We start from the raw sequence: 14,895 nt of genomic DNA on the forward strand, positions 1-14,895 counted from the left end.
AAGGGGATTTTAAAAACAGCAATAGCTGTAAACTGTTCAGGCGCTGCACGCTAATGCGCTAAACTATACGCAGATGCACTGAGCTGGTAGGCAAGGCTGGAATTAAAAACAGGGGATACAGTAACACAAGAAAAAACCAAGATACAAAAAACGGGAGTTTTAAAACAGCAGTAGCTGTACACTAATCAAGCGCTGCACGCTAATGCGCTAAGCTGGGATAAGAGCCCTGAAGTTACCTGCCATTTATGGAGGTCGAGCCTCCTAGAGGAAGACTAGAGCGCGTGATGGATCGCTCCTCGCACAAGATGGCGGCCACCGTGACAAGGGCGAGGGGCCCGCAAAAAAGCGGTGAAATAGTCCGTTTTAAAGTGCAAGGTAAGATGACAGCAGTGCAGGTGAGCAAGGACAGTTATTATGCACCGGGAATACTTTCAAAACAGACGCTAACCGAAAACACAACAACGGGGATTTTAAAAACAGCAATAGCTGTAAACTGTTCAGGCGCTGCACGCTAATGCGCTAAACTATACGCAGATGCACTGAGCTGGTAGGCAAGGCTGGAATTAAAAACAGGGGATACAGTAACACAAGAAAAAACCAAGATACAAAAAACGGGAGTTTTAAAACAGCAGTAGCTGTACACTAATCAAGCGCTGCACGCTAATGCGCTAAGCTAAGTTGTCAAGTTTTAGTAGCATTAGAAGCCAGTCTTTGCTTATGCTTTGATTAAATGAGTCAGGCTTTGACACCAAAGTGCAGTCCTGAAATATGAAGATTGTGTGCAGTTCCCTTACCACTTCCACAGTAGTGAATGATTTTTGGTAAACTCCTAGGTATAGTGGTTGTTGTCTAGAATCACACTGTGAGTCTGTGTGCATTTGGGAACCACTGTGAGAGAAGCATTTGGTAACATCATGTATTTGCTGACAGATAACTAATTTAAAACCTCTCATGTTGTCAAGTTTTAGTAGCATTAGAAGCTAGTCTTTGCTTATGCGTTGATAAAATGAGTCAGGGTTTGACACTAAGGTGCAGTACCATGTACTATTCTGTTCACTGTGGCAGAACTGAAAATTTAAAAGGTTTACCTAAGCACTGTCCTAGAAGTAGTCTGATTATTTAGTCAGTTTCTAAGTACCAAATAGATAGCTTCAAATGTCTATGCAGTATGCATGTAGTGTTCTAACATACTATACACTTGTCTTTTACACCTTCAATTCCCTAGTCAGTATCCATACACTTCCAGGAAACATCCTGTCACTTCCTTTGCAGTCCTCTAGAGACCCATTCAACAGCATGTACTAATCCATTCACTGTGCCAAAACCTAATAAATTCACCCAGACACTCTCCTTGCAGTACTCTAATCTTTCAGTCAGTACCCAAGTACTCATCCAGTGACCCAGGCCTTAGTATATGGACTGCTTCAAACCCTTATCCACTATGCATGCAGTCCTCTAAAAACCTACATAATTGTCTTTCACACCTTCAATTCCCTAGTCAGTATCCATACACTTCCAGGAAATACCCTGTCACTCCCTTTGCAGTCCTCTAGTGACCCATTCAGTACCAAGTACTAATCCATTCACTGTGCTAAAGCCCAAACACTTATAAATTCACCAAGATACTATCTTTGCAGTACTCTAATCATTCAGTCAGTGCCTAAGTATTCATACACTGAGCCAGGCCTTAGCACATGGACTGCTTCAAACCCCTATGCACTATGCATGCAGTCTTCTAACCACCTAGACACTTGTCTTTCACACTTTCAATTTCCTAGTCAGTATCCATACAGTTCAGCACTTGTCACTGCCTTTGCACTCCTCTAGTGACCCATTCAGTACCAAGTACTAATCCATTCCCTGTGCGAAAAGCCTAGCACTTATTAATTCACCTAGGCACTCTCCTTGCTGTACTCTAATCATTCAGTCAGTACCCAAGTAGTCAAGCAGTGAGCCAGGCCTTAGCACATGGACTGCTTTAAATGCCTATGCAGTATGGATGCAGTCCTCTAATCACCTACACAGTTGTGTTTCACACCTTCTATTCCCTAGTTAGTATTCATACTCTTCTAGCAAACACCCTGTCACTCACCCAGTGTGTCTCCTTATAGTACTGTAATCATTTAGTCAGTTAGCATGTAGTCTTTTAGTGAGGTAGGCTTTAGGGCATGAACTGCTTCAAAGTAGTGTGCACTATGCATGTAGTGTTTTAACGATCGTCACACTTGTGGTTCAGGGCTATAGTTTCTTAGTCAGTTTTTATATAAAGTGTGTTTGTACAGTAATGGAATAGTATACATTTGAAAGTTATTAATATACATTTATTTGTGATTCTTTTTTACAGATACAGAATTGGAGTGTTTCTCATCTGTTTGCACTCTTCTCGTGCAAGATTGTTTGGATAAAGGGTCCTTAGGTGTTTCATCATACTTGCTGTGCCGCACGAGTATTTTTTGTTAGGATCCCCTCGTAACAGAACTCTTTGGCAAATCTTGCGAGTGACAAAGGTGGCATTGATCTTTGTTTGCCCCTTGGGAAAAGTAAAAAATTTCCTCACCACGGAAGAAAAACGTTGTGGGCGTGGTGCTTTCTGCAAAAAATGTTCCTCAGATTCGTAAATATTTTAAAGCGGTAACATTTACAGTTTTTGTAAGTTAAACTTATAAAATTTTGTTAGCTGTATACATTTTATATATCTGTGATTTGTTTCTTGTGGTATTTTGTTGAGAATACCATGTTGTTTTTTTTTTTTAACAATCTTTCTGATTTTCCAGGTCTGTCGTCGACATCCATGGTCCCCACAGGAGTGTTCCACCTTGTTGTTTTGCATTATTGTTGTTACATTTTGTTTATTAGTTTATTGTTCATATAGATGTTAATAAAAAAAATTAAAGTTTGAAAATAGTTTATCGTTTATATATTTATTATTATAAAAAATAAAGTTTGAAAAAAAATTAATAACGTTTTTGGTTGTTCTCTTAACTGCTGTGTGACTCTTTCTTGTTCTTATTACTGTTATTTGATGGAGTCCACCATGGTGTTAAATTTTGGGGCACTTATCGCTGGAATACTGGTGATATCTGCAGTTTGCACCAACTTCGGAATAGTGTGTTAGATTTATCTCAACTTTACCTCCGTTAAAGTGCTGATAATGAAATGGAGAGTAGCCGTTCCCATGCAAAAAGACACGAGGTGCACCTTTTCGATTTATTCTAAATACTAAAATCCTGTATTGAATTGCACTGAGGTATTGGCTGCACTTACAGTGTACACACAAAATCTATTATGAAATCTCATTGTATTTATATTGATTGGGAATAGTGAGTCAGGTGCTGGATCTTGACGAGATACACTGCTCAGTTCGTATATTGTTCTGCACACGAAAAAAATCACATCACGACTTTCACACCAACTGCAATGCGAAACAAATTACGGCGATAAGACACATTAGCACCAGGGATTTTACACCTGCTTTCTGCTGGTGTTAAGCAGGACAACTACCTGCACCATGAAAGGGAACACAGCCAAGAGCCACACCAGAACACCCACAGGTGCCATAGAGTCAATGAGCATGATACAGGGATACCCATGAGGGCCAGAAGACTCATCTCAACAACTCCAGGACCGCCAATGCCCCCCAAACCCACATCTTAGTAAGTGTGTCCCTGCGGTCATTGTCTTAGCATGATAGGCACGAGCCCTGCAACATCACAGTGTGCTGTCACCTCAGTGTTGGCAGTGAGCCTGGATGTGTGGCTACGCACGCATCCTCCTGCATGCACAACTGGCGTGTGCTGGTCTGGGGTTCACAGGTCAGTGCAGGGGTGTGCCTATCCGGCAAGGGGAACGGGGTGTCTCAGACATGTCCGTGTACAGGAAGTGCGGTAAGTGTGTCTCTGTGTTCTGGTGTGGCCTGCTACAAGAGCCACAGCAGTCGATGTTGTAAAGTGGCATGCACCACCTCCAAACGGCACTGTGATGTTGTAGTTGGAATGTAGCAGGACATGCGCAAATCGGCATTACAATGGTGTGCCGTACGAGTGCACGAGATACAACAGCGCACCATACAAAAGTCTGGGGGCTCGTGGGAGGGAGGAGCAGCCGTTTGGCAACATAACACACAGTGAACTCGACCATGTGCCACATGCTGGGCATCTCATCCATGATGACCACGGTCGCAGACATCCCACAACATCAACGACTGGCCTTTGTACACATCCTGTATGAATGCAGCGTGGTTTTCACTTCTATGCTCGTTCAGTGGTGTGATGTTGGCGGGTTGTGTGACTTGTGCTCCTTGTTGGTGTGTTTCATTTTGGCCATTGTTAGTCTATATATGTGTTGTACTTAATTGTGCATGTGTGCCATTCTGCCCATCTCCCCTCCTCCCCCCACTCCCTGCTTCTTCCTCTTCCTAGTGCTGTTGTGCCTATAATTTTGTTGCTGCACACATAAATACATGTAAACAATAAATTAGAATAGTTCCTTGATTCTTTTAGGTTTCAAAACTTATCTATTGGTTTCTTTTTAATTTTCCATATGAACCGTTTTTTTTATATTCAACAACACATAGAAGTCAGCGTACGTATTCTATCAACACACTTTCTAGAACATTCTACAACACGTGCAGGTTAAAAGTTCATCAATTTTTTAAAACTTAACGATATTTTTTTGTAACATTTTCTTGAACATTTAACGACACATGCAGGTTAAAAGTTGATGATTGTTTTAAGTTCGAACAGTGCCTTCCAAATGCAAGTAGCAGGTGTGGTTGAGCTGAGCAAATTTTATCCTATGATATGTACTCCACGTTGAAACTGCTTTTTCTTAACCAATCACAAAAATGCTTTTCCACAAAACTAATGTGCACCCTACTTTTAAATAAGAATGCTGTTCATGATATCTTTAGAGATAAGTTATAGATAGGAATTAGCATTTAAAAAACCTTTGAAATTCTCTGAAAAAACCATAGGGTTCATGCACGTTATAGTTAGCTGGACATTTCCCTCGTACAAAACCCTAGAAATTCCCCTGTTACAGTTAGTTCAGCTAACTATAACTCGCGCCCCGCAATGCACTGCTGATGACGTCACATATTACATTACTCATTTATTTAGAAATCTGTTTATTGAACTTGTAACAATAGTGATACAGTACGTAATGTAGTAGCTTAGCGTACAGTCACAATTAACGCACGGCATAGACTCATGAGAGTATACAATCAATTGCTGTAATCTGTAACAATGGGGCGGGCGTTCAGTACTGTCTTATATGAAAGGCCCCTGTGGCTGCGAGTGAAACCACCGCAGCACCGCATGCTGTGATGTCGTACCCTATGTGGAGACTATAAAGTAATAGCCTTATTGGTATGCACATTCTTTCCAACAATTCCAGAAGACAGATAACCAATTATTTAGCAATAACCCATCTCTGCAGCCAGGGAGTTGTCTCCTCTACAGAGTAGTAACTAAAAGAACAACAGCAGCTCTCAACATGTGTCTAGGTGCCCCCCCCCATCCCCCTTCTACCAGGTCCCCTAACCCTAGCTCCCGCCTCCCCTATGTAGAGCGTTGTGTCGACAATGGCCCGCGTGTTCCTGTGCCTCACCAACTGTGTCAAAGCTGCAGTACCCTGCGCCGCGATACCCCACCAGGCGAGCCAGTCCCTTGCCAACTAACTCAGCTCCCTCAGCTCACCCCTATCGTCTTCCGTGTCAGCCCCACCCAATTGCAACAGGGATTACAGCATCTCCCCCCACTGGGATGCGATGGGTGTCATCCGGAGCCCCAATGTTTCCTCCCTCTGGAGGGCCACTTCCTCCGCTTTTGCCCAGACTAGGAATGAGCTACGCCATGCTTTCACATGTGGGGGGGTATCTGCCTTCCAGTGCTTAGTGAGGAGCCTCTTCACATATTACATCACTCATGACATGGTCAGTGACATCACTGATGACGCCATCCATGTGATAAATTACTGCATCTTCTCACCCTAATTTAACCGTTGATACACAGACTCAAAATTTCAGACGCCCATTCTCAAAACCATAGATACTCCAATACCAATAACTACATACCCACTTATTAACTCTTAGGTCTACATACACCTCCACTCATTCACCTGTACAGTCACTCATACTTACAGTCACTCCGTACAAGACTATCATATGCATTTATACACCTACATAGACACTCACACACCACCAATCATCCATAGAGGTACTCTCACACCTAGTCAGTCATGCAAATAATTAATTACACTCCCAGTTACTCACCTATGCAGTTATACACACTCAAGTTCACTTACTCATAAAAATAGTACTACATTCTTACGCTCTTATACAATCATTGATACAAGCACACACTCATCCATACAGCCACTCACACAATCACACACTCTCACATATACCCACTTATATACTCTTACACGCATATATACTGCCTTTCACATATGTAGTTAGTCACAAATGTACCACTGAGATATACATTCAATCCCTAACACACCCATACATACACTCACTCAACCATACAGTTCATCACAGATGCAGTCTTAAAACCATGCACCCATAGAATCACCCACTCACACATCTATGCACAGTCACACACAGCCTACGCACACAAACACTCAGGCACCCATACAGATACTCAGACAACCAATCAATAACCCATATAGACACTCATATAGCTATTCACAAAACCATGCAGCCACTTATACACCAACAGACAGACACATACAGACATTCACACAGTTTAGTCACTAGTCTGTAGTAAGATACATTTAATGACTCACTTATAGAGTCAGTTACACACCTACAAAATCATCCATTCACACACTTGTACACCCACTCATTCTTCAACAGGCCTTTCCCTATATATAGTAAACATATTAAAACTTTACAGAAACACATACTCAATGGATGACGTCATCAGTGATGTCATTTGAGATGTCATCAGTGATGTCATCAGTGATGTCACTGACCATGTCATGAGTGATGTAATATGTGACGTCATCAGCAGTGCATTGCGGGGGCGCGAGTTATAGTTAGCTGAACTAACTATAACAAGGGAATTTCTAGGGTTTTGTACGAGGGAAATGTCCAGCTAACTATAACGCCCCTGAAACCTATGTTTTTTTCAGTGAATTTCCAAGGTTTTTTAAATGCTAATTCCTAACTATAACGTGCCTGAAACCTATGGTTTTTTCAGTGAATATATATATATATATATATATATATATATATATATATATATATATACACACACACACACACACACACACACACACACACACACACACACACACACACACACACACACACACAAAGCCGGGATTTAATGGCAATAACTGTAAGAAGATGGACTAAACCTACACCCAAGAGAATCTTATTTTAAATTAAACTACTACAAGTTGCCTGCACATATGTACATACAAACAAACCCACCTTATGTGTTTCTGCATCGTAAAAGAAATTGGACCAGTTTGGATCAGTTTGCATGAAGCGGAACTCAAAGACTTCTTGTAAGCAGAGCCGTAGTATGTTTTGACAGATCTGCAAGGAAACCAATGGAGAATCAGGGCAAGGCATGGTGATCCACATGGTGCTTTCAAAGGTGTACATGGTGCAAATCTGTGGCACAGGCATTTAAAGGCATCTATGGAAAAAAAAATGAGGTAGAGCAGTCAGAGAAAAGTCCTTCATCCATCATTTAGGGAGGGATGCTTACATTCAGATGCTAGTTTGTAAACGGCGTAGAAGTGTTGGTATTGCTCAAGTCGAATAACCAATTGACTGAAAGGTTTCAACACACCACTGACTGGTAGAAGGAAACTTCTTTACCACGACCACTCACCTTCTGACCTCTTCGGTAAAACTGTCAAGGCACATGGCTGTGATGGGGTGTTTTCATGAAGATAACTGCCTACTAGGAACGCCACATATAAACACTGCTGCCACCCAAAGTACATTAGGTTTTCACAACAGAAACAAAACCTCCAAGAGGAAAGGTTGTAAAGAGTCTATGGTGCACAATTGTGGACTTTGTTGGCCTTCTTTATGGCATGCTTTGTTATAATAGGAGATCTAGATCTGCCATAAGCTTGTTTGGCATGCAGTTGAAATCTAAGTTTGATAATGATGGATGCTACTATTTTAACTTCAAAAATGTGTAAAGAACAATACACGAAAAAGCATTCAACCCATGCCACTCACATTTATTCTTATTTCATGACTTAAAATGAAGTCTTATAAGAGGTCAAAATATTTTGTGAATGAAAGTCTCATTATTTAAAAGTCATTTTGACCCTCCATGTTTCTCTATTTACATTCTGTCACTGACTGTGAAACAAAAGACAGAGAAATAAGTATGCACATTTATAGTAAGGTTTGCCTGGCAAGCCATTAGATGATCATATGATTAGTGCTTTTTCGGTCTCACCTACAGACAGCTTCAGCTGTCTGCTGTCAAAAGCCCTACTTGCTCAATACAAATATTTGCAGTGGGATTTGGGATAGCCCATTGCTCATGGTTGGTTTGCTTTCTTGTTTATCTCATTTGCTTGTTTGTTAGTTATTTGATGGTTTTTATTCCCCTTTCTGTATTTGTCCTTCTGCTGGAGCATAGCTGTTTTACAATGTTTGTGATTGCAAAAATTGTATCCTTCCAGTTTACATTTAAGGAACTACTTTATTCTTTCATACTCCTTGGGTCAGCATACGTTTTTCTGCTTTCCACGCCCTATAGCTTGTCGTCAACACAGTGACAGTTTTATGAGATCCAAAAAGGCAGCAGGTCCAGGGATCCTGGGTCTAGATATTAATTCCTAAGATATTGAAGGAACTTAACTCAAAGCTCTGGACCATTCCAGCTTTACAATAACAAGTTAAGATATATGTATGAGTCCTGTGTTCCTTTTTTCCGAACAAATAATTAGTAAGCAACGGGTAAATCCTTATTATGACGTAATATGGTGATCCCAATATATTTATGTCGAGGAAACAGAGGTTTTCATTTTTTTGTGTTCATTCACCGTTCAGTTAGTCCATTACACACAGTTTGATTATAAAAGAGTTTTTTATTTGAGAATTGAAAGGACAGCCGACACGTGTTTCGCCCTTTTTGGCAGATAAGGCCAGGGCTTTCTCAAGGCTAAACAGGTTTAGTGGTCTTGCGCTCAAATGATCTCCATTTGAAAACACAAAAAAAGGAAAACAGCAGTTTCCTCGACATAAATATATTGGGATCACCATATTACGTCATAATAAGGATTTACCCTTGGCTTACTAATTATTTGTTCGGAAAGAAGGAACACAGGACTCATACATATATCTTAACAGTGACAGTTTTAGTTCAGACTTTTCTATTTCCATCTTTCTATCCTTTCAGACTACTATTTCCATTCCTGGCCTTGTTCTGTCACTTTCACTTCTTTCATTGAGAGTGTAATGTTTTAGACATGTAGAAATATTAGAAATATCTGCACCCTATGCACCTGCTCTCCAGGATGGTTTATACATTTTAAATATATCCTATCAATAGAATAATTGCACTGATGCATGTGATGCCATTATTGTCTTATTGCTGATTTAGTGTCTGTTATTTCCATCACTGTTTTCACGATCTAAGATAAGATTGACAATCAGATCCTATAAAAATACAGGTATTGCACTATAGGTCAGAAAATGACTTCGCATCAGGCCTATCGAGGAACGGGTCACACCAGATTGCAGCATCAACCTGAGATGGAGGCGACAGCAGGAAAAAGTGCCTCCAGCAGGCTGCTGTTTATGTTCCAGCATTGAACAAGTTGCAATAGCTAACTTACAATTCCATAATGAAAAGCAAACCACAGGTATGCTGTGCGAGCCATCTCTGAAACAGGCTTGCTTCATTCTCAAACCATAGAAAGATATGAAAACAAGGGGAAAAAAGAAATTGTGAGTTATGTTTTGCAGAATGGACTCGGGCAGATGTTTAGAAGAAGTACCTGCCCAGTCTCAGTCTTGTCCTTTAAAGAAAGAGCACATAGTTCTCAGAGGCGTATGAATCTGACTTACTATTGATATCTGACCGAGCACAATAGAAAATACATTTATATAGTGCTCATTTCTGCAGTCTTACCATTTCGTTATGCTGCAACTAACCTGGTTATTTAAAACAAAAAAAATAACAGTACTCCAACGACCAACCTCGGAAAGCTAAAAGACTGAGGAAGAATTTGGGGTCAGTAGCTGAGATGTAGGACACTATCAAGCAGCCATTAAATGACTTGCCTATCTTCCTAAACAAGGCTTTACCTCCGCCGCCTCCCAGGTACCGCCTGCTGCTTCCTGGTCGCCATCCACGCCGCTACCTTCACTCCTCACGCCCGCTGACCACCGCCACTTACCTGGTCACTCCTTGGGCTCCGTCGCTTCCCGCCGATTTTCCCGCCGTTTTCTCGGCGCCGCTGCCCCAGGCGCACACTCCCACTCCCGCCTCCTCCTTGAGTCCCGCCCCCCCTCCCTGCCCATTGGCCACCCCGCTCCCGCCTCCCGCTGACCCTCCCTCCCGGCTCCTTATTTATGACGCCCCCTCAGCGACCGCGCAGCGGACGCGCGCAGCGGGAGCGCCGATTGAGCGCCGATGGTGCGCCAAAGGTAAGCCCGTTTGCGCCCGTCCGCGCCTGGACCGCGCCCAGCGCCAGACCCCCTGGTTCCCGCGCCCGCCAGCCCCCCCGCAGGACCTACGACTTCGCTACGCTCATCGCACTCAAAACCGCCCGAGCCCCCGGTTGCTACCGAGCGTCCCCGCGACGCACCCATGGACCCTTCGCCTGCCGATCCTGCAACTTCTCTTGCCTCCAAACAAGCACCACGCCCACCAAGACGGACAACAGCAACCACCTCAAGTGCATCCTGCTCAACACCCGCTCCGTCCACAGACACGCCGTGGAACTCTGGAACCTCCTCGACACTGCATCTCCAGACGTCGCCTTCCTCGCGGAAACCTGGATGAACGACTCTTCAGCCCCCGACATCGCCATTGCCATCCCGGACGGCTACAAGATCATCAGGAAGGATCGCGTCAACCAGACCGGAGGAGGCATCGCCATCGTACACAAGAGCACCATTCGCATCTCGACTGACTCCATCGACGTATTCAACGCCGCCGAATACCTGCACTTCCAGATCCACACCGACCCCAAGACTACCCTCAGAGGCACCCTCATCTACAGACCCCCGGGAACACGCGCACAGTTCTGCGAAGACATCGCCGACTTCATCAGCCCTCACGCCCTCCCCTCCGCCGACTACATCCTCCTCGGGGACCTCAACTTCCACCTGGAGAGCAACAATGACCGCAACACCACCGCCCTGCTGGATAACCTCGCCAACCTCGGACTTCAGCAACTGGTCAACACCCCCACCCACTTCGCCGGCCACACGCTCGACCCACTCTTCTCGTCCAGCAAGCACGTCACCTTCAGCCACTCCACCGGACTTCACTGGACCGACCACAGCTGCGTCCATTTCAGCTTCAGAAAGAACACGGTCCACCATCACCCGAAGCAGGCTCCCCACAGAAACTGGAGCAAGATCACCGCCGACCAGCTCGCCACCTCCCTCAGCCAGAGCCCACCTGTCAGGACCACGGACCCTAACACAGCTGCCCTCGACCTCACGCAGTGGCTGACCTCCTGTGCCGACGACCTCGCGCCACTGAAGAACCCCCTCACCAGGCCCAGAAGCAAGAAGGCCCCCTGGTTCACTGACGAACTGAAGGACTCCAAGAAGGCCTGCCGCACCCTCGAGAAGGCCTGGCTCCTCAACAAGACCGCCGACAACAGAACAGCACTGAAACTCGCCACTCGCAGACATCACCAGCTCATCCGCACCACCAAGAAGAAATCTCTGCGGGAACGACTGGACAAGAACGCCCATGACAGCAAGGAGCTCTTCAACATCGTCAAGGAGTTCTCCAACCCCAGCACCGGCAACAACGACATCACTCCCTCACAGGACCTCTGCGACTCCCTCGCCTCGTACTTCCACCGCAAGATCGCCAACATCCACAACAGCTTCGACATTTCACCCCCGCACCCATCGGTCGTACCTTCGCACCCCGCCGCCACCCTCCAGACATGGACCGAGGTGACCCCCGAAGACACGTCACGCATGATGAACACCATCCACTCCGGATCTCCGACCGACCCGTGCCCCCATCATGTTTTCAACAAGGCAGCCTCTACCATCGCACCCCACCTCCGAGACATCATCAACACCTCCTTCAACACAGCAACTTTCCCGGAGAGCTGGAAGCACGCCGAACTCAGCGCTCTGCTGAAGAAACCAACAGCGGACCCGACCGACCTCAAGAACTTCCGCCCCATCTCGCTCCTTCCTTTCCCCGCCAAAGTCATCGAGAAGGTCGTCAACAAGCAACTGGCAGCCTTCCTCGAGACGAACGGATCCCTCGACCCATCACAGTCCGGATTCAGAGCCAACCACAGCACCGAGACCGCCCTCATCGCAGCCACCGACGACATCCGAGCCCTGCTCGACAACGGCGAAACAGCGGCACTCATCCTCCTAGACCTCTCCGCAGCATTTGACACTGTCTGCCACCGCACACTAGTCCAACGCCTCAACGACACCGGCATCCAAGGGAAGGCTCTGGAATGGATCATCTCATACCTCTCCGGCAGAACACAGAGAGTACGCCTCCCTCCGTTCCGCTCCGAGGCCACCGAAGTCATCTGCGGCATCCCGCAAGGATCGTCGCTCAGCCCCACTCTCTTCAACATCTACATGAAACCCCTCGCTGCCATCGCACGCCAACACAACCTCAACATCATTTCCTACGCCGATGACACCCAGCTAATTCTCTCCCTCACCAGAGACCCCGACACCGCCAAAGCCAGCCTGCACGAAGGGATGACAGACGTCGCTGAATGGATGAACATCAGCCGCCTGAAACTGAACACGGACAAGACAGAAGTCCTCATCCTGGGACCATCACCCTCCGCATGGGACGACTCCTGGTGGCCCCCGGCACTAGGCACCGCACCTGAACCGACGGACCACGCACGCAACTTGGGCGTCATACTGGACTCCTCCCTATCGATGACCAGACAAGTCAACGCCGTCTCCTCAGCTTGCTTCCACAACCTCCGCATGCTCCGAAAGATCTTCCGATGGATCCCAACCGAGACCAGGAAGACGGTCACCCACGCTCTCGTCACCAGCAGACTAGACTACGGAAACACCCTCTACGCCGGTACTACGGCCAAGCTTCAGAAAAGACTTCAGCGTATTCAGAACGCCTCCGCCCGACTCATCCTGGACGTCCCCCGACGCAGCCACATCTCGTGCCACCTGAGAGACCTGCACTGGCTCCCGGTCAACAAGAGGATCACGTTCAGACTCCTCACCCACGCACACAAGTCCCTCCACGACCTAGGCCCAGGGTACCTCAACAGCCGCCTCACCTTCTACACGCCCACCCGCCGGCTACGTTCCGCTAACCTCGCCCTCGCCGTCGTCCCTCGCATCCAGAGAGCCACCGCTGGAGGAAGGTCATTCTCCTACCTGGCAGCTAAGACTTGGAACTCCCTACCCGTCCACCTGCGGATGACCCAGGACCACCTGGCCTTCAGGAAACAGCTCAAGACCTGGCTGTTCGAGCAGTAGCAGACCCCCTTCCCCAAGCGCCTTGAGACCCTTACGGGTGAGTAGTGCGCGATATAAGTTCCATGATTGATTGATTGATTGACAGTAAAGATGGGTGAAAAGAGAGTTTCTTTCAAAGAATGACATAAAAGCTCATAGCTAGCTTTTCTGGGATAGACAGTAGATAGAAACAATATATTCTTGGAATGTTGAGTGTAGATGAAGGATAAAAATTAAATTACCTTTCTGGTGACTGCTGCTCATAATCCATTGACTTTTTTCAATGATCAACCTTGTGGGTACTCTGACAACTAATGACGAGACTGGAATATTGGTCTTGACGCTGCTAATTTAGAGTTTTTTCACGGTACTGTGCATTTGGCATCGTTTGAGATATTCTGAAATCCCCGATCCCTACAAGTATGTGTACCCTCACCAGTTCCCTTTGTGAAAAAAGAAGCCAATCAGTGTGTGTGCATGTGTGTGTGTTTTAAGGCAATAGCTAAGGAGTAATAGGACTTAATAGTGCCCTTCATGCCACAATCAGGATCATCAACAATTAAACTTTATTCGGTTAATAAGATCATAACCATACAAGAGCATATAACATTCAAAACCGGTAAATAAGATAAGAACTCCATGCTAAAATTTATCACAAATACATAACAGATTTCACAGTAGCTGCTAAAAACTTGCAACAGAAAAACAAATATCCGGTAATAGTTGCAAATACATCAGGGCAGGGCACTCTTGTGTAAAATTCAACCACGTTAGCAGGAGCAACAAACAATCTTGTGTAGCATTTTATAATATCTACGAAACATAAGGTTCATAGTGTCTGGGGAGAGGAATGATCACATCCACAAGGGACAGGGTGTCTATTAGGCTCAGAGGGATTGCAAACCATAAAGACAATGGAACTCATTAAGCCTAAAGAGGGTCAATTAAAACCAATGATAAGCATTTAAAAACAGCCCAGGATACGGTTCCATACGAAAATCAGTCTACAAGATTGCATGAGCTCTACCTATGGGTTTGATAAGCTCCTTCTGTTCCCTAGTTGAACTTCTCCACCTGAGGTCATTCTCTCGAATCCACAGTAAGTCAGCGTTGACAATCTTATCTGGATTTTCTGGCTACCTCACTGTGATCTATCGAAAGTCACCCTCTGAGCCAAGCACAATGCAGAGGAGCTTCTGGTGGGTGGGTCAGCCGGCCTCTGGGTTGGTGCGTAGAGCCGCTCGCTTGGG

The 14,895-nt window shown here is 45.4% G+C and overlaps 1 protein-coding gene across 2 annotated transcripts in view; it reads right to left on the reverse strand.

The window, feature by feature from the left end:
- The window catches only part of COQ8B (coenzyme Q8B), a 176,193-nt gene that overhangs the window by 32,163 nt on the left and 129,135 nt on the right, over window positions 1-14,895 (reverse strand). For both annotated transcript variants that reach the window (XM_085625773.1, XM_085625772.1), the window contains exon 12: window positions 7,439-7,546. In XM_085625773.1, the coding sequence (XP_085481899.1) occupies window positions 7,439-7,546 (108 nt within the window). The remainder of the gene's footprint in view (window positions 1-7,438; window positions 7,547-14,895) is intronic.

Source organism: Triturus cristatus, chromosome 9, assembly GCF_964204655.1.
Source record: "Triturus cristatus chromosome 9, aTriCri1.1, whole genome shotgun sequence".
Lineage (NCBI taxonomy): Eukaryota > Metazoa > Chordata > Amphibia > Caudata > Salamandridae > Triturus > Triturus cristatus.